Source organism: Xenopus tropicalis, chromosome 1 (genome assembly GCF_000004195.4).
Source record: "Xenopus tropicalis strain Nigerian chromosome 1, UCB_Xtro_10.0, whole genome shotgun sequence".
In the NCBI taxonomy this organism is placed as follows: domain Eukaryota; kingdom Metazoa; phylum Chordata; class Amphibia; order Anura; family Pipidae; genus Xenopus; species Xenopus tropicalis.
This window is the reverse complement of record NC_030677.2, coordinates 170,570,759-170,598,220: the sequence shown is the minus strand read 5'-3', so window position 1 is coordinate 170,598,220 and position 27,462 is coordinate 170,570,759. Positions and strand designations below refer to the sequence as shown.

Sequence of the window (27,462 nt, the reverse complement as noted above, 5' to 3'; positions counted from 1 at the left end):
CTGAAGAGAGTAGCCCCTTTTTTGAAAAAAGCAATATTTCAGTTTCAGAAATGTATATCTAGTATAAATAAATCTAAAGCAACTGGACTTGTTAAGTTATCATTTGAAAATTTTCATTCATCCAAATGATTTCAATGATTACTTAACAAGTAATCAATGATTTTATACCATGACCTGGATGAATGAAAATCTGCATAGTTCCAGAAATGTATTTTAATTTATGTGTATAGGACTTGTATTATCGGTACCGACATTTACATCAGTCCCTGCCACAGTGGACTTTACACGTTAACATTCTCTAATTTGGTGGGCTGATGCAATTTTGGCCCCTGGACCCATGATCAAATAACATTGGGGCCCATACAAACATGTTAGGAGCAGACTGCATTTATAGTCTTAAGCTGGCCATACACGCACCGATAATATCGTACGAAACCTCGTTTCGTATGATATTCGGTGCGTGTAAGGCATGCCGGCGAGTCGACCGATATCGCAGGAAGCTGCTGATACCGGTCGACTCGCCGATCGGACCGGTTAAAAGATTTTGATCGGGCACCATAGAAGGCGCCTGACAAAATCTGCCGTCAGGGCTGAATCGGCAGAAGGAGGTAGAAATCCTATTGTTTCTACCTCCTTATCTGCTGTTTTAGCCCTGAACGGTGTGTGGCGGATCTGACGACTGATGGTCGCACGAAAGATCGTCGGATCGCCACGTGTGGCAAACTTTGTGGCCCTTGTCAGACTAAAACCTCCAGCCAGTTTGACAAATATGTAACCATGCCCTAAATCTCTATAGGGCCAGAATACTGTTTGGCCCCATGCATGGGCCATTAAGCTGACAGATAAGAGTGGCCAAGTTGACAGTAAACCTTACTTGTGTATGGTCAACTTTATTCTTGAAATTCCAGAAAATGATGTTGCTATGCAACTAAAAAGCTCACTATATGAAAACTTTCCTTGTTCATATTCCAAAGCTCAGGTCCAGAGTTACAACAGTGGGTCAAGGGCAATGCAGAAGGAATATGGTGACCCCCAGTGGGAAAGGAAAACTTTATTTATTAATAAGATATACAGAACCTGAAAAGCTCCAGACACTGAAGTACTGCCAACTTCCTGTAATTCGATATTAAGTACTGAAGAAATCTTTTTATAACTGGAATTAATCTATACTGTTTCCAAGGACATTTTCTGCCCAGGAGGTACCAACTAAGGCCGGAGCATATGCATAATACATCTTCTCAGCAAATGCAGCTGCTTGCAGAAAGTTTTCCTTTACTTAATATAAACTTTATTTTAAAAAGAATTAAAGGAAAAATGTATCCTTTTAAAGACATGACTTAAAAGCACAAATTGACACATGACATTTTTGGGCACCCAGTATTGTTAAAAAAAGACAAGCAGTTTCTTTTAGAGATTGCCATAGCAGGGAATAAGGTGATTTGTTTTTTTTTTTTTTTTATTTAAAGGGGTTGTTCAAACACAGTAGGAGCTGTATAGCCAATCACAGCCCTGCATTCACACAAGCAAATACAGCTGCAGTACTCTATCAGGTCTCTAGCTGCTGATTGGTTCCTATCCTACAGTGCCGAGTGCAGCTGGCTCCAAAAACAAAAAGGTGCCCCTCTAAACTGTTATATTTCATTCATTATTGTTGGGCCCATATACCCATGCTCTTGATTTATACATTTAAAATTCTTTAGAATGCATTTTATTTCACATAAAAAGTTGTGGAATGCAAAGTAAACTAACAAATTCATTCCTTTTAAAATATACAGCTGACAATGATATATTTGATAAGAAATAAAAGTCCACTGAGAGAACTCTTTCTGGTGTACTGTGTTAAAGGATAATAAATGTGAGAACCTTTGTATTGTGAAGGTGAGCCTTTAGGGGAGCGCCCAACATTTTTTGCCCGTTTATGCTGAAATGAAAAAAAAACAAGCAGCCGGCTCTCTGTAAAAGAAATGCTTATGTTCAGCAGGTTTTGAAATAAAACACCCAACATAACAAGCTGTGTTGCTTTATTCTTTGTTTATCAAACAACACTGGCTGTTTGCTGTGGGAGGTATATGTTGGATTCGTTCCCTTTGTACACTGGTGTTGGGTACTGGGAACAAATAGATCATTCACAGAACAAACTGGGAAAGCAAATGCACCCTTAAATCAAAAGGCTGTACCAGGTTTTACTAAAGCAACAAGATCTAGTGCTGGCAGGAGTACTGAGCGCAATGCTGAGATCTGGTGAGTATAATCCCTGCTCAAGGATGATGTGGAGCCTGTGTTAGATATAATCTTATAGAGCGATTTGCTTCCTATGTTGATCCTTGGATAATATTACCTAGGGATAGATTTACAGGATCATTCACTGCAGATCACTTTGTACTTCCAAAGCCAAGTTAAAGGGCCAGAAATTTGCTTGGTTGTGTTGTATTTAGCACTTATTCCTTGGATTCCTCCCTCCTGTGTTAGCTATAGTGGCTGTGTAGTATTAGTATGCCAGTGAGCCATCCTTCTGTCACTAAGTCACTTTTTTACTTGTCTTATACAGGAGGAGATATTTTAGTAACACTATGTTTGTGTAATATTAGCACTACTCTTGTATATCTATCCTCTTCTGAAATGTTTGCCAGCAAAGCTCCATTAGTGGCTATTGCTATGTGAGGTGCCTTGACTTAGAGTGATGGCCCATGGGAAGATTTGTTACCCGTGGTTAAATCTGTGCTATTATTGGCGACATATCTCACGAAAATGACTTGCTATTGATTAACATTACAAATATTACAAGTAAAACTTAGCACTTGCAGCAATCTGGCTTAGTTGCGGTGGAAATGCGCCCCTTGCAGATAGCTGCGATGGCTAAGTTTCACATGTGGTGATCGAATGTTATTCATTGGCAAGCCAGACATTTTCGGAAGATTTGTCACCTGCGGTAGCATGGATTTAACCATAGGTGACAAAGCTCCCCATTTGCCATTGCCCTTAAGGTTAACAGATCACTTGAAAATTCTGGGACACACCTAGAAAATCCAGATGGAATAGCTGCACTGATCCCATTTTAATTGAAGTACAATCAGTGTAGCCTTTCAATATGCATTTATTAGAGGTGTCCCTGAATTTTTAAGTGATTATCAACTAATGTTCTGTATGGCATAGTAAAATAGAGGTAGGTGCTTGTCCTAAGAAGTGCTTTGTTCAAATTGTGTTATTTTGTCAGCCTAAAAGCTCTACATTATTTTTAAACACATTTAGATCCTAGGGTCGCTCCTTTATAGATGTCTTATGATTTATTTATTTTTTTTATCATTCGAGAAAACCACAAACAGAAAAAAGATTTCCACAGGGCTGAGTACCCAATGCTAGTGTGTAATCTGAACATTGAAAAATAAAAAGCTTTCTTGTAAATATGATATGGTTTACCTTTAATGCTGTTTTATTGAAGTCTCTGGAAAAGTGATTTTGTCATTTCCCATGACATCTATGTTAAGTGGAGGTTAACTGAATGCAGTTCCTTACTCAGCACTCTAAAAGTGCTGTCCCCTTTTTTGGTTAAAGGAACAGGAATGTGGAAGGAATGTGTGCTGTTTATGATAGGTCATGCCCCAGTATTTACCAATATACATGTAAAAAGGTTACACAAGATTACACAACACAAGATTTATGGAGATGGCTGTGCCTTTTCTTTATACACACTTGGGAAAATGAGATTTCATTGTGTAGGTGACTCTTTGTAAGAGTTTAGCCAAAGTTCCAGATTATCCAGCACGTTCTACATGCTAAACGTTTGCCTTTATGTTTAGCGTACATGTTAGCTGATAGCTAGGACATTGCTAGCTTATACTTATCAGTAAAACTTAATGCTTTGGACAGTACACACATTGCATTTCATAGCACAAAAATAAACACTCATGCTGCCCAACAGAATGCAGGTATACCCAGAATAAGTTACAGTCTGCCCATTCTTCTCTCCTTACCATACCCATTTATTTAATATTTTCTTATTTGCTACACAAGTCCACAACAAATCAATCAATTCACAGCATTTAATTTAGGGGATATATGTACAATATACTCCAGGCATCCATTGCCATCATATTTGCTACTGAAGATGTGCCTGAGACCTGAGTTCAGAATCTCTGCGGAACTTGCTTTATAGTGGTTGGGGCTAGTGAGGACCTGCCGAAGCTGGTAAATAGTAAGGAGTAATTGGTTATGGCTGGAATATTGTTTAGCTTCACTACAGAATTCTTCTTGGACAGATACAGCAACATAGCTACTATCCCTTTTGACTCTTAGATTATGCTGTTTTGATGTCAGCAGCCATGGATGCCTCAATAAGCGAAGCACTATGGTTGCTCCCGCTGATGTATAAGTGCAGGTATGAAGGGGTTTCTGTGTTTATTATTTACCTTTGCTCTTTAAACCGCCTTCTCAAAACTTACCACACAGAAAGATAACCTCTTTTTATAATGAAGTGGGGGGTTGCGTAATACTCAGAGTTTTCATTAAATCAGTACAATTCACATACACATCTTTCATTTGCACAGCTTTCAGGTGAATATGAGCATTGTGGATCCATATGTATTATTAGTTTCAGGTTCAAGGTTACAGGCAAAAAAAAAAACATTGAGCTGGGTGGACCCAGCAGCATTGTGGCCTGTATTTCTGGTTCAGGTTTCAGGTTGTTTTCAGAAAGATAATTGGCTTACTTTAAACTCTTCTGGTTACTTTTTGGCAATGACATCAGCTGGTAATTATCAGATGGTGGTCAGACAAACCTGGGTGAGACTGGAAAGGCTGGATTTAATTGTGTGATCCCTTCACCTAATGGGTGCTAAGGGATACACCTCAGAGAATCTCACTAGGAGCTTTAAATACTCCTGTTGTCACCTAGGACCCTTATTTGACCCAGCATAGGGGAAAGGGGCTGGGGCTCAGAAGTACTGGGGGCAGAGCTGGGAGATCTCGTCTTGACAAAAGACAGTTGCTTCCATGTAGCAGGTACAACACAAGACCTGTCCTTACAATTCTGCCAATATCCACCCAATGTTGTTCTATTCATGGGTATGTTCACAATCAGCTCTGCAAATCTGGCACACTCAACTGGTGGGTCACCTCCAAGGTGTTCTAAAGGTTGTCAAGTAATGAATGAATCTCTCTGTGCTACTAGAGCTCTATACCTTCTTTCTTGGCCAACCTTAGCAGGGGCAGTGCCCTCCTGGAAAGTTTCCACAGCTGCAGGGAGTTCTTAGAGTCTGGTGACGCCCTCTGTTTTGGGTGCCAAGACCAGGCTCCTGCCAGGTTATCCCTCTTTTGATTGAGGTAGCAGTTTCTTACCTACCATAACCTGATGATTTTATTAGTGAATAGGGCTAACACACAGGAGTCTGGTTGCCCAGATGAAATACGTTTAGGCCACAAAGAATGGCGATAAACACCTTCTGAATCACTTGTGTGATATATAAATATATATTTGATCATAAGAGCAATTTTACATTAATTTGTTTAGTCGTATTAAGTTCCCACTAAGAAAACAAAATAAAATATGCTGTTTGCAGACGTATGCAGTCCCCACACTTTAACATTGTGTAGAGCCACCTTTTCCAGCAGTAACCCATTAACTTTAAGGATATGGGGTGTGTATACTCCAGAGTTTCACCCTGTATAAAAATTATTTGGGCCAGTGCTTTGAAACAGAGTTTCTTAATGTTGTTTACCTCCAGTGTTTGAACCTTTCTTGTCCTATATAATCCTGCACTGTAATCCTGACAGGGACAGCCAGTAATTATAGTCCCAGATACAGTTAGTGTTCAGAAACATCCTGTTTAATAGATTTTAGTTATTTGTGGAATAACTGTAGCTGGCACTTGCAAATAAAATTGAAACATGTTTTTTTCTGTCTTTCTTGTGTTTGGCTGCTTCACCAGTTATTACACACATTGCTATGGAATCTAAGGGCTACAGCACATGAATTGCTCGATCTTTGTTGCAATCAGGTCAAAAAAGTGGCCTGCAAACAATGGTTTATGTTTTGCCCTAAAGCATTTGTAGTAGTGACCTTCACTCATAAATGCTCACTCAAGGGGCATTTTGTCATGCCATTTTTCAGTTTGATTTTCAGTTTGACTGAAAAGTTTCTGTAAGGGCTGTTGGTCTATGGCACTGATCTAGACAGAAGTGCTCGCTCCAATTCTTGCTCTTATTAATGTTCAGGATTGACTTTCAGGAATACATTGCAGATCAATAGTCATTCTATCCATTTGTCTCTGGATAGAATCAGTGCATTAGGTCCTCATAATGTGTACTGGCAACAAAAGGAACTGACTGCACATCACCACCATGTTTTTGCCATGTTACACCACAAAAACAAAAACTAAAAAAAAAAAACCATGAACACTGAACAAAGATGCACAGGGAAGATGATATGTAACTTGCATTCATAAAGCTAAGCCTAATAAACACATTTTCTATTGCATAAAGTGCTAAAATAGATGTAAAATGGTGCAATGTAAAAATGGCACAGTTGTACCTTACTGCTTCTAACACTGTCACATAACTGAATGTGCACATGTGTGCTCATTTGACTTGCAGGTGTACATTGTGCCCATTTGCTAGCTTTTTCAATATTGAGGCGGGCACAATTATGCCAGAATTCTGAGAAGGAATGTTGCATTGCAGGTAAAATACACAGAAACTTCCTTTATTAAATAAGCCCTTTTATGTTTTAAATATGAGAGAAATGTGTTTTTTCCTTTTTCTTTTTTTTGTATAACTTGTTCCAGATACATTAAATCGTTATTATATTATTGGACTGACATTTCTCAGTTCACAATATACAGTTTTACTCTTCTGGAATTATGTGTATAAATGCTCTAAATAATGCATGTCTGTAGAGAGGATTTCCTCATAGCCAGAATTACAGTCTGGAAAAGCTGGCAAGACACAGCTACCATACATCTGAGCAGCGGTCGACATCTTTTAGGGGCAGGGTAATCAGCCCTGTGGGTAAAATCTTAGTGTGAGACCTTGGACAGCTAATTGGCTGGTGTACGAACATGTCCAGGTCAAGCCTCATGGTTTTTCACACGAATCAGTGTTTTTCTCAGAATCACATAATAATTGCAGCTTGTTAAAATTGGTGTCAAATATTGTAGCAGACAATTGAGACCAAAGAAGGAGTTGGGCTTGTTAGTAATTTGTGCAGAATTTCACCCTTTACAAAATTTCAGAGCACATGGTACTTAGCATAGGTGCAATTGTAGTCCTATAACGTTACGCCTGGTCAGTGGCAGGTATAAAGTAAAAAGTTGTATTGTGCCTAAGTGCAGGGGCATTTCTGGGTTTGCGAGTGCATGGTACATAGAGCGCATTCTAGGTACACTGCATCATTGCCTCATTCACATTCCTGCTTATTGCATGGTATTCGGATGCCTGCAAGCATTGGCATCTACACGTTGTGCTGACAGTAGTAAAGGAGGCCATGTCTGTGTTGACAGGTAGAGCCATCTTGCTCTCCACCAGGATATTTTGAGGTGTATTAATTAGTATTGCTGGAGGCCAAGGGCAATGACAGATGGGATGTTTTGTTGCAACAAAATACGCATAAATGCCTTTTCATTGCGGGTGGTGAGAAACACTTTATAATCACTTAGTGTAATTTCCACGTATGCACAGGAAGGTATAGCCACACTATTTAAGTGTTTTACCCTGCAGTATTTCCCAAGATACTCATGAAAGTAATGTATTCAGCAGCACAAGTGGTACCTTTAAAGATTGTCACTGGAGTTGCATGTTGTATCCCTTACCCACATAGGTCACTGGGTTGGCAGATTGATCTAATATGACTGGGTGCCCCATAGGTAAATGGTATAGTACCACTTTAAGTTTATTTTCACAACCTATGGTGTTTAGAGACAAACACATCTCTTGTAGTTGTAAGTTCCCCTTTTTAGTTCTGTAATGATTGCAGTTGTACTTTAGTTCTGTATCCATATCCGGAAGTCCCCAGCCTGCCTGCATTCTCACTAATATCTATCTGCCAAGTCTACTGATAAAAAAAAATGAAGGCAAATCATTTATATTGTGCTTTTCTCCGTGTTTTACAGAAATCAAGGCAGCCGTTATAGGTGTACTAAGTCTACTGGGACACCAGGAGTTTTAGACCGCAGTCATACTGTCCTCAGTATGCATTTTGCAGGCAGGCAGAGAAAAGTGGATTCGCTCCCAACTGCTGCTCCCTTTATCTGCACTGACAGGCATAGTGTTGGCCTGAGTACATCTACATGCAGCTTTTGTGTTTTTTGGGACAATCTCTGCTCCATGTAGCTGTACTCGGGCTGATGCTGTGCAGCTACACAGAAACTTCTCTCCACCTGCCTACAAATGCAGAAAGAAAGAAACAGATGGTGCACCATGTGTGACTGTGGCCTAGGTTATGTGTCCAGGGTCACAAGGAGTTGTAACAATAAAGTGAACCAGGGTCTCTAGCATGAGATCCCACAACAAGGGCTGAGCACTTAACCTCTAGGCCAGCTCCTGCAAGAAGCAGAATGTAGATTAGTGCTGTCCAACTGGTGGCCTGCCTGTGTGGCCCCCCACCTGTTTGTCTGCTGTGACTGCTTACCTTTGTGTAAGCCTTAAATACTGAGATTAACTGGCCTCCTGCATTGTTCACACCTCATATTCAGGCTGTAAAATCCTGTATTGTTTACACCTGTAATCCCTTGTATTGATCACACATTTAAGCCCCTGTGTTGTTCACCCCCTGCATTGTTCACAAGTTTGGCTTAGACTGAAAGCGCCAAGATTGTTCATTCATTCACACCTCAGACTCTAGGAGCAGTGCCAGCATTGTGTCACTATATATACTGTCTGCCTTTTGCTGCCTGTATGTGCCATTCTCTGCCGGCCCTATGCTACCTGTGTGTGCCATACTCTGCCTGCCCTATGCTGCCTGTGTGTGCCATAATCTGCCTGCCCTATGCTGCCTGTGTGTGCCATACTCTGCCATCACTGCTTGCCCTATGCTGCCTCAGGGAGATGAATCTGGTGGGGCTTTGTTCTGGGAGTTTGTTAGCATTTGGAAGTAGTCATTATATGATCCCTAAGGTGTGGTACTGGGGGTTGCTGTGCTATCCACAGCGGAGACATATGGATTTAAGGGTATGTCTTAATATGACATAATTAACTTTTTTCGCTAATGAAATGAATGAAAGGTGATATCCCTACAGTGAGCACAGTGTGGTTTAAAAAAGGGGAGTTTTCAAAACTGGCTTCTATTATTGGCCCTCCACCATGTAGGCCAGAAAAATTCAGGCCCTCAGTATCACAGACGTTGGACTGCTGTAGATGATAAACTGCATTAGTTAGTACTTCATGACACCAGCATTTGGCAAGCAGGCCTGCTCAGACATTTGCACAGGGAAGCAACTTGGTTAAAAACTAAGCTGCCAATTTCTGTAGCTGGATATTGGCTTTTCCAGTGATTGTGGAACATGTTGTAGCTTTGAGCCTTCACAGGGTTCAGCAATTGTGGCAGGGGGGCTCAAAGTCAAATGCGATAACACATCAAATTTTGTGTAATGTGGCTTTATTAGGGTCTCTATTATTTTAAATCAGAAGGAAGGGGGTGTACCAAGATGTCCTCATTTATTTTAGTGGCAGGCTGGTAAAAACCTTGCAGTGGGTTTGCACCTTTTGTGCCAGCTAAACATTAGGGAAGAATTACTTGAGCTAATGTTGGAAATTAATGGACAAGGGCAAAACTGTGCTGACACTTAAGTTGCTAGGGTCACTGACCCCAGGGTACAGTACATTGATTGTTAGTGTAGATGTCTATATACTGTCACACAACTCAGTACCAAACTGGATTGTTCAGTCCTTTTTGCTATAGTTCACAGCAAGAATATCCTTTTGCTATCATTGGCTCTGTGCAGCCCTGTTTGTAGCTGTTCAGCATTTGCTTATTCATGCCCAGTTTTTCCGGCCCCAGCCCTGCCAGTTTTATGGCATGCCACAGACTCAGGCAGTTCCTTTAATTGATCTGCGCTGTTCTAACATGAGCTGCCTGCCTGCTTCTGTCCTGAGGGCATGGAGCTGTAACAATTGCTTTAAAGAAACAGCCTATAATGTAACTCAATGGCACTCTCTCTCTGCTGGAAGCCACTTAGGTCATAGCAAGGAACACTGCACCCTTAGTACAAAAAAAGTTAAAATATCCTAAAAAAAAAAAAAGTGTGTGTATTGTAAGGCAACACTCCCAGATAAGTGCTTTTTTGTGTGAGTGTGTGTGAAGGCATCCTTGCTTTGCAGACAATGGCTCAGAAGGGGGTGGGCTGTTTTCCTCATTACTGCCCTTTGATTGGTTACATTTGCAGAACTTTCCTCCTTTCATCCTGATTTTTTTTTCTCCCTTTTGGTTGAGAAGTTAGTAAGTTGCTGCTGCCTCTCAGAGAGCACGTCAGCTGTTAGTCTGCTCTCCAGTGACACTCACTGGCACCATGAGCTCAGAAAGCGATGAATCAAGAGACGGTACGTTGCCTCCTCCCTCCATTCTCTATCTCTCTCCTTCTTCTTCTCTCTATCTACTTTTCCCTGCATTTATTCTACAGTGTAAGGGGAGGACTGAGGGTTTCAGTGGCCCTGTCGGTGGCTGTGGAAGTTAGTTATTCAGCCATATCTGGAAAAAAGAACTTGGCACCGGCACCCAGTGACTGTTGTTTAGATTTTCTAGCTGTTTAATGGCCATTGTGTAGGTTTGAAAGCTGCATATTTAACAATTTAAAGAATAAATAGTAACCCCTGCAAACAAATATTGGCATTTTCAGCTATTTTATATTTTGGAGCAGTAATGCCCAGCTTGTGCCCCTGCAAATAACAATTCTCAGTCCTTGTCATGTAGGGGACTATGGGAAGTGTAGTTCAACCACAGTTGAATGGGCCTGCTGAAAATCTGGACTTCTCTGTTTTACAGGAAATAGTCTGTGTTGAAGATTCATGCCAGCTGCTGCTGCTGCTTCCCTTATTCCTCCCCTTGCTTCAGTTTCTTAGAGAAAAGTGTCAGGCCGATGTAAGGGAAGGCAGCAATGCTGCACTGAAAAGCTTTCATTTACTTCTCTTGCTGCGGAAAGCTGGAGCCCGGCCAATAAAAGCATCATTATTCCCCAGAATTAGAGTAACTTCTTCCACTTTACTTGGTGCTTATAAATACCAAAGGCAAGAATTGTAATAAAAATCAAATACATACAATATTTTTTCAAGTGAATTCCAACACAAATGTTTTTTTTTTTTCTTTTCTTTAATGTACCTAGAAAATATATATTCAACCAACGTCCTTTGATTTGTTTAGTAAGGCTAGACGGTGTGGCTATAAGTAATGTGCTGTTAGTTAGTGGGCTGTGCTGCAGTGTGGAAGTCCAACAGGCAGACTGAGTGTGGCGCATAATGTGCCATTGAGTGGGTAAGTGCAGGCAGAGCACAAGTAGTGAGCAGTTTGGCAGACACATGCGCGTTTTTTTCAAGGACACACAGGGTCCCATTCTAAGTGCAGGGTGAAGTGCTGGAGGGCTGAATAGCACTTTCCGGTTTGGGATGTTTTGACAGAGCACATTCCTATGGCAACTCTGACATTCCTGCCCACTGTTAAAGTTCTGCAGCTACACATGCCTCCAACACTCCCTACATTGCTCTCGGGACTCACTGACACCTAATGTGTCTTCTGCAGGACACTCCCAATGTGTTCATGTTTACAGTCTTACAGGGTATTGCAGCATCTTTTACAGCTACTCAGCCTTTCTCTGGACTAATTGGCTAAAATAAAAAATGTTTTAGCTTAAACACACTATCCAGAGACTGTCAGCCTGCTAAAACTCCTTTAACAAACACATTCAGTAAGCGTGTGTGTTGGATGATCCTGTTGGTTAATCAGCTGGCCATGCGTGTTCCTGGAAACGTGGGGTAGGTCCATGGGTTCTCTGTTGGACACATTTCTGGCCACATATGTTATGTTATGGTTATATGTCCTCCAGGAGCATGGCTGCATTCCCATGGGCTTTATATAGCTGGCAGGGTTGCAGAAGGGTTAACATATGTAAACTATTAGTAAAATGAGCCCAAATTGGCTGTCCTGCCAGTTGTAAATTATATTTTACCGTTTTTGTTGTAAATGCCCCATCACAAACCACACTTCCCATATTGCACTAATATCTGGACACAGTTGTGTTGTGCTTAAGACACTCAGGCTCTGGGTGGCCTGTATAATAGCAGTGAGCCACAAAGTGACTAACTCACATATGCAGAGAGTAAAAGGCAAAAAAAAAAAAACATTTTCCTTTTAAATACATTTATTTTTTGTAAATTTTTTGTATGTGTAGTAGTAGGATTAATAGGATTTCACCATGTTTAAATTAGCCTCTGATAATGCAGACTCCTATCGATGGGATTATTACACTTTATGAATCCAACAGCGACCTGGACAGAGTTGTCACATGTTGTACAAATACATGTTAAATGTTGGTGTTGGTTCTCATTAAACTTTGGGTGAACTTACCAAGTCATAAATATTTATTTTTTGTAATTTGGCATTGTATACAGAATGGCTCCCTCCTCTTTTTACTTTATAAACAACATCCATTTTGTAGTAATGTGTGTTTATGAATTTTTATATATTTGACAGCAGCATAGCAAGCATATTTAAAAGCATTATACTAGCCATAGTAAGAGCAGATAGAATCTATGGCGGTGGTATTACCATATCAGAGCTGTAGATTCTATGATCTATATATAGTGTATATAGATATAGATAGATATAAGTATAAAGATATATTTTGTTGGCTTATGGCTATAGGTGATACAGCTTCGTTATGAATCCCTTCAGCTGACCATTGTCTACATCAAGGGTACCCAACCTTTTTTACCTGCCACATTCAAATGTAAAAAGAGTTGGAGAGCAACACTAGCATGAAACCTTTACCTGGGGGTGCCAAATAACGGCTGTGATTGGTTATTTGGTAGCCCTTATGTGGACTGGCAGCCTACAGAAGGCTCTCTTTGGTAGTACCCCTGCATTTTATACAACCAAAACTTACCTCCAAGCCTGGAATTAAAATTGTCTTTAAGGCCACTGGGAGCAACATCCAAGAGGTGAACATGTTGCTCCTGAGTCACTGGTTGTGGATCACTGGTCTACATGATCATCAGCCAAAATGAGTGCCTAGCTTTTTTGCCAGGTTATTTTAGCTAACACTGATAGAATCTGAGGCTGTGAGATGCCAAGTTATTCAGTGAGCTGCCTGTCCCTTTAATGACCCCAAGAGGCACATCTTCCCCTGTGTATCAGTCTTTAGTGAAATTGTCATTGTGACCCAAAGCAGTGGTTTTGTTGCAGTTGGTCAAAAGAAAGTGGTGCAAATTGGCTTCATCTGGCTAAACAGTGGGCAAAAGTGGTAGGGTGTGAGTAGCTTTTCCTTGGGGCTGTTGCTGTGGCCTGTGTATAGTGCACCCGTATGTTCTATGATGGTGCTTCTGTTTTCTGGCCTGGGGTACTTTCTTATTAGTGTGCCCCCATCTTTTCCAGGAATTACTTACAATGTCTTGGACCAGTGCATATATTGTATAGTAAAGTCCGCAAAGTACACTGTGCATGTGCCAGCGTTACAAGGGTTCCCTGGGAAAATAGATGTTATTACTGTACTGTAATGTGCCAGGCTAGTAGTTAGAGACACTAACACTAACTAACACGTTGGCACTGCCAGTAAATTGAGTTTGTCCTTTAATAATTGCTATTATATGAAATGTGAAAGGAAGGTTGTAGTATATACCATATTTGCCAAAGCTGTTTTAGAGCAGTCTTGTGCAAAATAAAAATGTTATTCTTAACTAATGTAACTGTAAATTTCAACAAATTTAACCCTTTGCTTGCCAACCATGTCCTTCTGGTAATACACACACATTTACACACGCACGATACACATTGGTGCAAACCTCACTTTTTTATTTTTTTGCACACATTTACTCACTCACATACTGCTATATACACATGCACGCACAAAAATACTTTTTCCTTGCCATTTTTTGTGTTAGAATTATATGTAATTTTCTTGCCCTTAAAACCTTCTTTTCCATTGTTAGATAGTTTTGAACTGGGCCTTGTTTGGATTCAATTATAAAAAGCAGATTTTGAAAGCTTAGGTTTTCCTCAAAAATTAAGGTGTGAGATTCTTTTGTCACCGAGATGGTTAAAAGAACTGTTTCTCTTATTATAAATTATACTTTTTTTTTGTATCCTATAAATTTTGCTTGTTAAGGCCTTGTGTCTAATTAGAAGCATAAGGTTTGTCTTAATTACGCTAAGGCACACAATTTTACTTTGTTAAAATGTTCACTAGCATATATTATATTCACTAGCATATATTATATACACAGTGCACTATTTATCTTAATTAACAGGAGAGCGTCTGTCATCCTGAAATATAATGTGAGATGAAATCTCCTCTGTAGAATCCACTTAAAGTGCTTCCACAATCTTATTTTGTAATAATTAGTGTATATCTCTTTAGTATAATTAATTAGTAGTATAGAGGCTCCTAATGACTAAAGGGGAAAACCATGGATGGGGTTTGAGGTCAGTTTTGTGCAAAATGTCTTCTTTTGGAGTTTGGGGAGCAATTGCAAATTGCTTCCAGAATCCAGATTAGTATGGAAATACTGTTTATCCAAAGCTTCCCAAAGACAGAGTAGCCTTGTTGTAGTAAGAAAAACCAATGCTCTGAATGTTTGTTTTTAAACTCCATAATTGGTCAGTACTCTGTCCCTTTAAAAACACGAGGTGCCTTCCATTGATTGATATGTTAACTTGCGATCTTTGGATGTAAGCAAACAGAAATGCTTATATAGTAGCCAAAACAGCTGGTGGGGGCTCTGGGGATCTGAGTGAATGAAAACCTTACTTCACTGATGCCTGGGCTGAACTATGCACTCTAGGATAATTTCATTCATACAGTTCCCAGTTATCCTATTGCTGTGCATTGGATCTCTGCTGTGGTACTGGAGGTACTTTCCTACATACACTGAAGGAACATTCTGCCATTGTTAACACTCCTAACAAGGACTGCATGGGAGCAATGCTATATGGTAAAAGCTGTCTTTTGGGGGGCTACATGCAGCGGCAAACACCTCAGGCTTTAATCTTTGTGGTGCTCTTATATGGTGTCCCCAAAAATTGTCTTCAAGAATGGCAAGGATGTTCTTTTGGGATGCTCATTCACTTGCAGAACTGAGTAAGATGGTATTTTTACACCAATACCACCAAGGATTCATTAGATATATAATACAGACAAGCTGCCCTCTGTAGTCATTCATCCCAGTTAGCCAACAGCATATTAGAGCTGATACAGAGTCAGGTATATTTAGATGTTCAGAAGAACATTAGAAATTAGTACATTTTTTACTGTACTTTTTGGTACATTTTACTTAATAAATATTGCCCACAGGGTTCTCATTTCCATATCCTGTCTCTCGTCATTGGCTTGTCAATTCTGCTGCTCTCTCTGTCACTGTACATTTCTATATGTTATGCTGAGCTCCCCCTGCAACTCACTCTGCTTTCCCTCCTACAGTATCTCACTTCTGGTGTCTCTCCTAATTTTCCTATCATTTTACCTGGTCATTGTCATACTGGCAGCCTTGTAATGTCAACACATGGCTTCTGACACGAATGTCCCAGGCTGAGCAGTAGCACACAATGTAACACAAGGGTTGCTTGAATTGCACTGCATCGCTAGGCCTTTAATCATGAGCTTTCCCAATATTATTGCTACTAGTGAAGCTGTGCACTTTTTTCTGTTGAGTGTGTAAAGTCACTGAGGGCAGAGCAGCTAGGGTGTGCCACCAGTAGGGAAATTACTGTACATTTTAAGTAACACAATAGGAACATTTAGGCACACAACATTTCAGTGCTTGCTATTCCCAAGAAAGTATTTAATTATGCAGCAAATCTATTAGACTTGATTGTTCTCTCTTTTGGATCAGTCATGCCCTTCTATCTATGACACACGCAAACACAAGGACACACAAAAATGATTTTTCTGTGAAGAGGAGCTATGTCTCTTTATTATTCCAGACACTGCACTATACAACCCTAGCTGAGAGATAGCAACTAATTCTGTCTTTCTTCATTAGAATGGTTATTGTGTGCAATGCTGGAAATGAGCTGAACTGCTGCAGTGTCATTATTATGATCAAATTAAAAGGATTCCTTATTATCTTTTTACTTTATTGTTGTGATTAAACTGATAGATCATTTTGAGAGTTTAGTGTTTATAGAAGTGTGCTATGGTGCTTTTCCCAGCATTCTCTGGTAGTTAGAGTCTGGCACTCTCGCTTCCTCTATGCTGCACTCATATAAACAAGAAAAGGCTAGATCTTTATACAGTACATCGATATTCAGCAAGGAAGGAGCTCATTCTGGAAGCTTTCCTATAAAACATGACCTTGCTGCTGCTGCTTTTCATTAACAAAGGGGAAAGAATTTGGGCTAACAACTCCTCTTCGTTCTAAGGTGGCTTGCTTCTCACAGGTGTGAGCAACCACTGAAAGGAGCTGTAAAGTGACTAAGGGTAAGAACCCATGGAGTGGTTGAGTTGCTAGCGACTGGCAACAATAGGAGTCCCCGGTGGAAAGTCCTTCGCAACGCTTTGGTTATCTGAAGTCCCACAAAATTTACTCCGCATTGCTTCTTTTTTCGAAGTTGCCTTCAGGAGTAAATTTTGTGGGACTTCAGATAACCAAAGCGTTGCGAAGGACTTTCCACCGGGGACTCCTATTGTTGCCATTGGGAAAGCCTTTTTGGAGCGGTTTGCCGCCCACTATAGCAGAGATCTATCGCGGGCGACTCAACTGCTAAAAAAAAAATAAAACAGTTCCTTGTACTTGATCCCAACTAAGATATAATTAATCCTTGCTGGAGGCAAAACAATCATATTGGGTTTATTCAATATTTAAATGATTTTTAGCAGACTTAAGGTTTGGAGATCCAAATTACAGAAAGATCTCTTATCCGAAAACCCCAGGTCCCGAGCATTCTGGATAACAAGTCCCATACCTGTACTAAATTTTGTTCTATAGCTACTAGATATTATGCTAAGTACTACAGTCTGACCACTCATACATGAGCTGTATAGGAAGCAAATATAAATATCTTGTAACATTTTTTTGAGACCTTCAATTGAGTTGTCAAAATATCAAAAATATTATGTAACACTATTTATTTTTATCCCATTAGGGCTGTGACACACGGGGAGATTAGTCACCGCGCGACAAATCTCCCTTGTCGCGGACGACTAATCTCCCATAAATGCCATCCCACCGGCTACAGTGTAAATCGCCGGTGGGATGGCAAAGGCGGCACCGCAATTTGCCTAAGTCGCGGAAGTTTCCTCTCAAATCTCCCCATGTGTCACAACCCTTTTACAAAATCTGCTTTAAGCATTGTCCATATGCATAAGTAAGTAACCTTTAAATCTGGGATCTGGAAAACTGATAACCGACTGGTGTATCATTCACACTGTTTAGAGAATTGCCCCAGTAATTGTGCTTGGAGTTGTGTTGCATTTCAGTTTAGCCTGACTGTATCATGCCAATAGTGTGTTTTTTTTTTTTTTACACCTGCCCTTTTGAAGTCTGCAGTATTCCACTTATTGATTCCAGGACAATTAATTTCCCTTAGATGCACTCAATGTGAGGTTGCAACCCATATTCCCCTACAGAAACAGGCAGCAAATTGACTTCCTATGCATCCTGAGTGAGTTAGGCTAAGAATTTTGGCAGCAGTACTGTTTTGTGCAAAAAAAAAAAAAAAAAAAAAAGCATCATCCAGGGCTGGAAGCAGGACAGGTTACCGTCCCACCACTTCTTTCTGCTAATTTGAGTGGGATATTATAGTATTGCAGCTCTGTGCTCTCTTTTTGCTCTATCTAGTAGCTGTGATGGTACAAATGTTGCAGAGTGGGACCACAGGGTCATATATTGTTAGGGCAACTGCTATATTTTGCATGGGGTCAATTCACATATATTTCAGTGTGATATGAAATGCAGGGGTCACTGTCAGGGAATCAGAGTTGGTCTATGCTGTGCAGCCCTGTGCTGGGGTTTGTTGGGAATCACTTAGCCCTTAAATGCTGGAGGGGTCACTGATTTTGGTTTCTGGCAGTCACTGTGTTATATATGTGTAACACCTGTTTGGCCAGTAAAGGGTCAATCCAGACTAGTATTAGGTAGAGCATGTGTTACATGCGATCCCCCTTTCCCAGGATGGGTCTCCGCTAGGTGGGAGATGACCTTTGGGAGCTATTTTGGAGATGAGGATGGTGTTGAACTACACCTCCCTGATGCTGTATTCTGTGTAGTGACAGTAAATAGAACGCCAGAAGGTTCTTTGCTGATCAACTATTTAACATTTATTGTTACACACAGGATGATGCAGGGTAATACTCACATATACTGAGGTAGATGTTACAGCAGTTAATAACAGTTGTAGTTATGCAAGGCAGAGTAACACCCCGGTGGAGGTAGATAAGGAGATATAGGCAATCCTAAGGATGATCACCTGGTACTGGGCCGGATCCCTACAGCAACGGTGGATCAGGGGAAGAAACTGCCTGATACCTATGTCTGACTGCGGGACCTTCAGTAAGGCAAACAGAGCCTGGGTATTGCTAAACCCTTTTTAAGTTCTCCTATGGTGGAGCGAATGCTGCTCATGCTAGATAGCCCTGACTATCTCACACTATATAGAGTGTGCTATTACAGGATCTATCCCTCTGCTAACTTCACCTCATTCACGGGGCCCTGTCCCCGACTTTCACTAGAGCACCAAAGGGCTACTCTAGGGCAAATGGCTTTTACTGGGGCCAAGTCTGATCCCAGGCTCGATGGAGATGTTACCTGAGAATCAGAAGGCAGCCAAAGAGGAAGCCACCCCTCCTTGCTAGACACTTTATCAGTCTACAAGTGGAGTGGTCATCCTAAATAAACCAATAAGGCACAATATAGTATGAACTAGATACATGGTGCTTTGCCCAGCAACAGCACTAGGAACTAGGAAGTAGGGATTTAAAGCCATAGGGACTCTAATACCTATGGGTCCCTACATATGTTTTAGGCAGGAGAAGGCAAGGTTGAAAAATGTTATCTAGCAATTCACATGAAGGTTTTACACGTGGGAGTAGGCAGTTATTGCCTTAACTTGAAAATTAATATATATATGGCTTTAATGCCCTCCTGCTACATTAGACAAGAGCCTTAAACAAACCATACAAGTGCACTAAGTCTGACTTGTAGTATCACTAATAGCTCAACTCTGTTTTGGATGCACAAATGAACATTGCCTTTGGGATTCAAAAAGCTGATTGGAGGATGCACTGTTCAGAATTGTGTGGCGGAACATGTTCATGGTAGCACACAAGTGTTTAACCGGCACAGTTGTAAGGCTGATAAAGGAAATGGTGATGTCATAACCACTAAATATAACTGGGGACGAGAACTAAGATAACTAGGACAGGATGCCACACACTCATATTCAGCTGTAGGACATGAGTAACACAAAACCTGTGTTGCTTTTGGACGGGACATACTTATTGATGTTGGTGTACAAAAAATATTTTCTCACTATTTTTAGTGCTTCTCTAGTTTAAAGGAAAAAAACATAAGTTCATATAATTCAGGGCTTATGTAATAAAGGTGAATAAACCATATCTGCTTAAAATGAATGCATACATATTTACATACATGCATTTCATCATACACAATTCTTCAGGCTGAGAAGAAACTATGATAGTTTGCCTCATTTATACCCTGCAGTGAAGCTGAAGTACATGGACCTCTTAAATAACTTGAATGACTCTCAAGTGTGTATGCATTCAAACACTTCAGACAAGTGGCTGCTGAATCAGTTTAAGTAATGCACTCATCAAGGGATCAACACATTTCAGCTTTAGGTACTTTTTTTTTTAACTTTTCATTTTTCCCACTGTGCTGCATGTGAGTTAGGGATAATGTAAGAAATAAACATTATCATATTTCAGCCACTGATTTACAGCTTTATCACTTACTGCCATTTGCTGTTGGCACAGAAACATACAATTGTACATTACACATCCCATTACTGGTGAGTGAGGCAACTGTGTATATGCATGTATGTTTAATGTGCGTTACAAGTTCTTTGAATTCTATTTCAAGCCAGACCAGGGAAACAGACACAAAAGTGTTGTGTAGTTTGGATCTTGTGACAAATGGATAGTTGAAGTAGCCGAGGAACAGCTGCAAATAACACAAGGCTGCAGATCCATGGCTTGGTACTTTCTAAGGACAGAGGCTCACATTGAGCTGAATGCTATATGGGCATTTCTCTCACTTGATCATGTGCTCTGGGTGATGCCGGCACTGTCAGTAAGCAGGGCATTAGCGGCCGGGATGTTGGCATGGAACAGACTCTATCTACAAAGTAAATGCCTTCTGCAAGTCAAAACATGAAAGGATCCATTTTTTATTATAATGAGCTTTTCTTTCTTAACATTCCTAACAGTAATTAAAAATAGAGCCCTTCCTTTATTTGAACATTCCTGATGTTGGTCGATTTTCAGCTCTTGTTTAGTGATTCCAGGATTCGATTCAGGAATTGGCCAAGATTTAGATTTTTTCAGCACGATTTGGATTCAGCTGAATCCATGTGCTTTGTCAAATCGAATCCTTAAAATCACTTGACTTTTCACCATATAAACGCAGACGTTAAAGTTTTCACTGCATGCTGCTCATACGGTTCTCTTTAGTAGACAGCGGCCAGAGAGGGTCTATAGGGAGCTATAATAAAGGGGACATTTTTAAAGACAATAATAATTTTTAGCCCAATGTGAAACTAGTACCATATATATTCATTATTATCTACAAAATTGGAGGGATTTTTAGTTATTCTATATGTCTCCTTTAAACATTGCAGTGTGTGGACTGATGTGAGGCAGATTAGAAAGCCTCATCTGTCTATGTAGCAAATCCATTGGGCAATTTGAGAGGGGTCACATGACAAGCGTAGACCACTCAGGGACAGTCACTTATGTGTTGGAAGATTTGACTGCCCTGCTTTTCCATGAAAACACAGTAGCACCACATTGGTGTTTCCATAAAAGCAAGTAGGCAATCACCATGTGTGCTCTCTTTAAATGGGTGTATGCAATCTAATTCCCTTTATCACTTTATTATAAAATTAGCAGATATAGAGGGTTCCACACTCACTAAAAATGTGGAATCTGCTCAGCACAAAGCAATGGGCATTATCAGGGTCACTTTCTGATGGACTGGAGGCAAAACAAAGCTTTAGCAGTTAATGATGTATAAATGGAGGGATGTAAGTGTGATCCAACCAATTGGTGTGAAAAGTGCTCCCAAACTGAAAAACAGTTCAGTAATGGATGACAGATCTATACATAACTCAAACAATAAAACACTGCAATGATTATGATCTTTATACATAAAACAAATCTGTATTTAGTTTCACTGCTTGTGAAGAGAGCCAACAGACATTTAGTGCAGTGTGGTGCTTATGTGTAGGGGGGACCTGTTACTCTGGCTAACTAGTGGAGAGCAATTCACACCTCGGTTTGGCTCAGGAGGCAAAACTAAGAGGCTCGAGTGGAACTTCACACCTACATGTTCCACTGATATAATGAGACATGACTTTCCATTGTCCCACGGAAGCAAAGTTTTGAGCAGAGAGCGTATGGGGAAGGGTTGGGATTTTATAAGAAAACCCACCTTGTGTTCATGGTGCTGCACAGTGTATCTGTGGGACAGACAGTGCAGTTTCACTTCTTGAAATGAAAGCGCAGGAAATTGCTGTGCTGAGTAAGCTGTTTGGCAGCTGCACAGGCCCAGGCAAGTGAAAGGGGACAGGCTGCTATCAGAAACACATTTGGTGCAAATCCACTTGCAACACAGGTGCCCTATTGCCCAACTGTTCAGCAAACACATAATGAATATCTCAAGGAAGTGTTTCCAGCTGATTTCATTCATACACAACACTTAATTGTAAAATGTATATAACATTCAATAAAATGCTTGATTTGTTTCTCCTGTAGCCATAGCACAATGCTATTGTATACTAAAGCCCTGGGAAATAAATCATAATCAAAACATACATGCTTCTTCCTTACAGATCAGTGTTTCTATATTCAGTTCTTAATGGACTCCTAATAGGAATTCCCTATAATTCCTTGTCGACCATGAGCATAAATAATTTTGTGTACAAATTTTTACAAAAAAAAAAAAAAAAAGCTGGTTGGCACCAAGAAAGTGTAGAGTAGTGTGTGCATAACAATGTGGCATGTGTTTCCTTGTGTGTCTGCACCGGAGCACACAGCTAGCTACCTGTCTTATGGTGGTAGCGGAGAAAATATGTGGAGGTCCCTTTACTAACTGCTTGCACGGCTCAGACTGGATACCAATGAACTTCTATTCCCTTATCTATACCTCTTGCAATAGTGTAGAATATATCAGGACTTGGCATCAGTATCAGACATGGTGGTAGTAACATATAAATACTTGCCAGGCATCATGGGAATAAGAGACTTTTCTGGACAGTGATTGTGATATATACTTCACAGATGTTTTTTTAGTAGAAAATAAGAGGTCCTCTCAGTAAAAAACAAACTAATGCATGTCTGTCATAGACAGTTGTCAATGTGTTGGGAAACTCTAAAATGTTGGCACCTACCCCAACCCTTAGCATGGGCATCACCACTGACCGACACACGGCACATTCAGGTGGGATGTTGGGCAGTGCAGTGGCTGAAGCACCTGAGCCCTACAGAGAGTTATAAAGTGTGGGTGTCAGTAGCAGCTCATGGTTGTAGTGCCAGCTTGAGTATTTTGGTATTCTCCATTAAAAAGGGGAAAAATCCAAGGAAACACAAGGAAAAAAAAGACAAAAGCAAAGACTTGTGCCTATAAGTGACTGCATATAGCTAGCCGCAGCTAAGGTATTGTCCATTTCCCCCTGCAGAGAGAAATCACTAGCAGCCATATATAGTCTGCATGGATCTGTAGAATTCCTGAGGCGAGGCAAGTGTTATTGCAGCTGTCACTCATGTGTATATATGTATATATGCATGGAGGGAATGATCTGTTCACAATGGGAATTCTGACCTCATATTATAAAGGGGGAAATGCGACATGAGCATATACCCATATACACAGGGTACAGATTGCCTTTATCCTGAATTGTTATATTGTTGGGAGAAAGCGATGAGAGATATATCCATGTAAATAACCTTCACTAGTGACACTGTGGCTTGTTAATGCCTTCCTGCCCTCGCTGTATTCTTATTTGCAGATACAAAACGCTGAAAGCCAGAAGCCAGTGTTGGCGCTGTAGAATATAATTAAGGAGTAGCATATGGAGCACATTCAAATGCAAAACATTGCAAAGCACAATACAGAGCTCCTTAGTAAATGGACAAATCCTTAAAGCTACATTGCTTTTCTGGGTGTTACTCCAAAATGAGTGACACCCATATTTGTTTTTCAGCAGAAAAGAATTCTGTGTATTGGAACTACTGCAACTATTATATTAGATTCAAATGTGTTATGTACTGTACATGCAGGCCTTTTTGTTGGGAGCCCTCAAAGGAATTACTTTGTAATAACAGTTGATGTTAAATCTTGTTACTTAGCCATCTTGCATTAATAATTTGAGAGTATATATGTTAGAATCCCAGTTACTCCAACTTTTTAACATATATATTCTATTATAAATGTAGCTGTCATAGGGAAGGTGTGAGTTGTAGTTTAGCAGCAGGCTGCTGAAGCCTAGCATGCTGTCTCACTGCATATTTGCTGGCAGTTGTCTCACACTCTGGCAGGAAAAGCAAAGCTTGCATAACAGCGGATCGGAATCTCTCTTCACCCAGGCCACACATACTTCTCATAGTCAGTACCCAGCCCTCGCCCGTTTGAGAGCTCACTAATGAAGTCACATTAGGGTTACATGTGTCATCACGCGTTTCTCTTATAATTGTTTGCATTCTCTGCATAGTTTATATCTAGAACAAGTGGAATGCTGTGTTTAGTAGTAGCAGCTACTGCCATGTATGGGGGGCAAATGAGCTTTAGAAGTGAGTCTGGCTTCCCAGGAACCCTGATATACACAAGAGATCAGGTGCTGCTCTTCCCTGTTGAGTTCTGCCCAAGGCTGACCTCTAAATGATACACTCAGCACTTAGTCTTTCCATGTGCTCCATATAAACTAGCATATCACTTAAATATATAGCAGTTGCTGCTCAGTGCTCCCCGTACCCATTTGTGCCTGTAGCAGCTCCTAGTTCTCCTCACATCCATTCAGTTTCTTGGCCAGTTCATTTCTCGGGAGTGTTTCATCATAGAGCTGCTTGTAAACAGTCTGCATTGCAACATCACCATTGCACCCTGCTGTCTGAAATCTGAACATCCCCGATAGAGGCCATTATAAGCAAATACTAATTTTTAAAATGATTTCCATTTTGTCTGTTATAATAGAACAGTACCTTGTACTTGATCCCAGTTAATACATAATTAATAATGATTTTTTTTTAGCAGAGTTAAGGTATGGAGATCCAAATTAAGGAAAGATTTCTTATTTGAAAACAAATTTAACATGGAAGTGTAACTAATATAGAAACAGGGTACTCTGACTGCATTAGGCTCAAATTCTTTTATCGTCACTATCATCATCATCATAATTATCAAATCAGTGTAATTAGTGTTCAGAAGATCCAAATAGTTTTTTTTCAAAATGTTGGTAAGTTACAGAGATCTGTCCATAGAAGAGAAATCAGATGGCTGTGATTTATTGCCACACAAGCCAGTCCCAGGGAGCCTAATAAGGAAGGCTAGTAACCCTCCAGTGGAGGAATGAATAACACTGCCTTTATTACCCCATGGCAGGTATTGTACACAGAGGAATGGAATGTTTTATTTTAGGCAAGTTCCTGAAAGGGGTTCCCTCGAGTTGGTAACTGCAAACATAGCCTGTTGTTACATTGTCTACTGATTGGCATTTTAAGTATTCATATTAAAGATGGCAAACTCTAGGCCCTCCAGCGAATGCTGGTATTTACAGCTGAATAACAGTTTGGCCACACACCATTTCTTACGGCTGTTTTGACCACATCTTGTGCATAGGCAGAGGATGGTGGTAGTTAAAACTGTCACCACTTCCCGTAGCAAAGCATGGGAAACAGACACAGGCACAACATTTCCCATGATCTCTGCTAGACACCGTCTAGGTCATATTACCACTGGCCTAACAGATTTGTCACCCTCTTTTTAAACTCATCTTTTAACATTTTAGGTCAGCACCCAATCATTTGTTAAAGGGATTCTGTCATGATATTTATGGTGTAGTTTATATTACTAAATTACACTGTGTACATTACAAATAATTCATTCTGCCATTTAAAATGTTATTCTTGGACCAAAAATGTTGACAGGGTATGCCCATGGGGAGCTTCATACTGATAACAATTTTACTTTGCTATGTCAAGATCTATGAACCATTTATTCCCAGCCTGCACTTGGTTTGGAGATATAGTAACAGTTAATAGGTAATCTTTTAGGTCTACACAAGGCTAACAACCTGTGGTGCTACAGTTTATAGTGAAATACTACTCCTAGTATCCCCTGTAGCCTTTTGCTGGTGGGCCCAGGGTTGCTCCACAATAAATATTTAGCATGTGCTGGAATGGAAATGTATGGCCTTTATGGGTTTATCTATTACTTATTGTCAATTAATAATATGATATTTTCTTTTATTTACAGTGGCAACAGATGTCTTCAGTTCCAAAAATCTGGCTGTACAAGCCCAAAAGAAGATTCTTGGCAAGATGGCCTCATCAAAGTACATAGCAACATCCCTTATTGACGATACAAGCGGTGAAGTTCTAGATGAACTGTACCAATTGACGAGGGAGTACACCCAGAGTAAGAAGGAATCCGAAAAAGTTATAAAGAACCTCATCAAAACCGTGATCAAGCTGGCAGTCCTGTACAGGAATAATCAGTTTAATGAGGAAGAGATTGCACTCATGGAGAAGTTCAAGAGAAAGGTCCATCAGCTGGCCATGACTGTGGTCAGCTTTTATCAGGTGGAATATACCTTTGACCGAAACGTGCTTTCCAAATTGTTAAATGAGTGCCGGGAGCTGCTCCATCAGGTCATACAGCGCCATCTCACGGCAAAGTCTCACGGACGTGTTAATAACGTGTTTGACCACTTTTCAAATTGTGAATTTTTGGCTGCTCTGTACAATCCCTTTGGACCTTTCAAACAGCACCTTCAGAGACTCTGTGAAGGAGTCAACAAAATGCTGGACGAGGACAATATTTAAAATTTTACTAACATTCAAAGGCAATGGCGTTACTGGAACAGCAGCGACTGGGAGTTGCTAAGGACCGAGGGGCCGCTTGGAAAAGAGGATTTTGTTTGCAGAGACCGTGTACCAGTCTGACCCCGTGCAGGTTGCTATTTTCGGGCCTTTACAGAAGTGGTATATCAGTTTACGGTCATAATAACATGGAACAAAGCAAACTTTTAGAACTTGATTCCCAAGGCAATTCACGGAAATGTAACATTTCCCAGAGATTCTAAATGAATTAGTTTATTTATGGTCTTATAAAAGGTACCTTGATTGGATCCTGTTCCCCTTATGTATATAAAATGTGCATTCTGATACCTTTTGCATTTATACGATCCTAATATGGAAATGAATAAAAGGCAGCTTTCTTTGCTTCTTCTAAAAGCTTTTTGTTCTCTGGACAATTATATGTTTATAAAGTAGGAAATTGCTATGCACTGTGCTAGACACGTAGGGGGGTTTACAGTAATACTGTGTGCAGCCATGAGTGCCACTGGCTATAAAAGATATATTTGTTTAAAACACACAAAGTTTTCCATTGAAAATGTAATAGCAAAAGCACTGAAAAAGAATTTTGTCTGAAAATCTACCCATGAAAGCTGCATAAATCAGGCTATTGCTTCTCTTTATATATAGAAATGTGACTTCTGGAAACAAACAGGCTTGCATTTAGTTGTTTGGGGCGCCAGAGCAAAAGGGACTTTGAGACCTTAATATTTTTTTTTAAAAGGTTTTTATTTTGCATTTTTAAACAAACAAAAATAAACAAAGGAAAACAGATAAAGTAAAATAAAATACTTGGCACTTACATCATCTTTGTCACTTATATATCATTTACATTATATACTTGGTGACAGTTAGAACTCCATGTGGTATCAACTTGTCAAGGTACACCAGGGGTTATGTGTGTATTAATCATCCGGTAGCGATATACTGGGGTTGGCATCTAGCCAGGGTTCCCATGTCAGTCTGATCAGTGGAAGTGTCCCATTTATTAGTTCTATCCATTGTTGAATTGTGGGAGGAATGG

The 27,462-nt window shown here is 40.2% G+C and overlaps 1 protein-coding gene across 4 annotated transcripts in view; it reads left to right on the top strand.

Moving 5' to 3' along the window:
• tnfaip8 (TNF alpha induced protein 8) overlaps positions 1 to 27,240 on the top strand; it is a 53,217-nt gene extending 25,977 nt beyond the window's left edge. Inside the window, exons 1-2 of one of the 4 annotated variants that reach the window (XM_012963396.3) lie at positions 2,153 to 2,241; positions 25,837 to 26,816. In XM_012963396.3, coding sequence (XP_012818850.1) covers positions 2,229 to 2,241; positions 25,837 to 26,405 — 582 coding nt within the window. In that variant the 5' untranslated portion in view covers positions 2,153 to 2,228 and the 3' untranslated portion in view covers positions 26,406 to 26,816. 4 annotated transcript variants of the gene reach the window in all.
• The last annotated feature ends 222 nt before the right edge of the window (positions 27,241 to 27,462 follow it).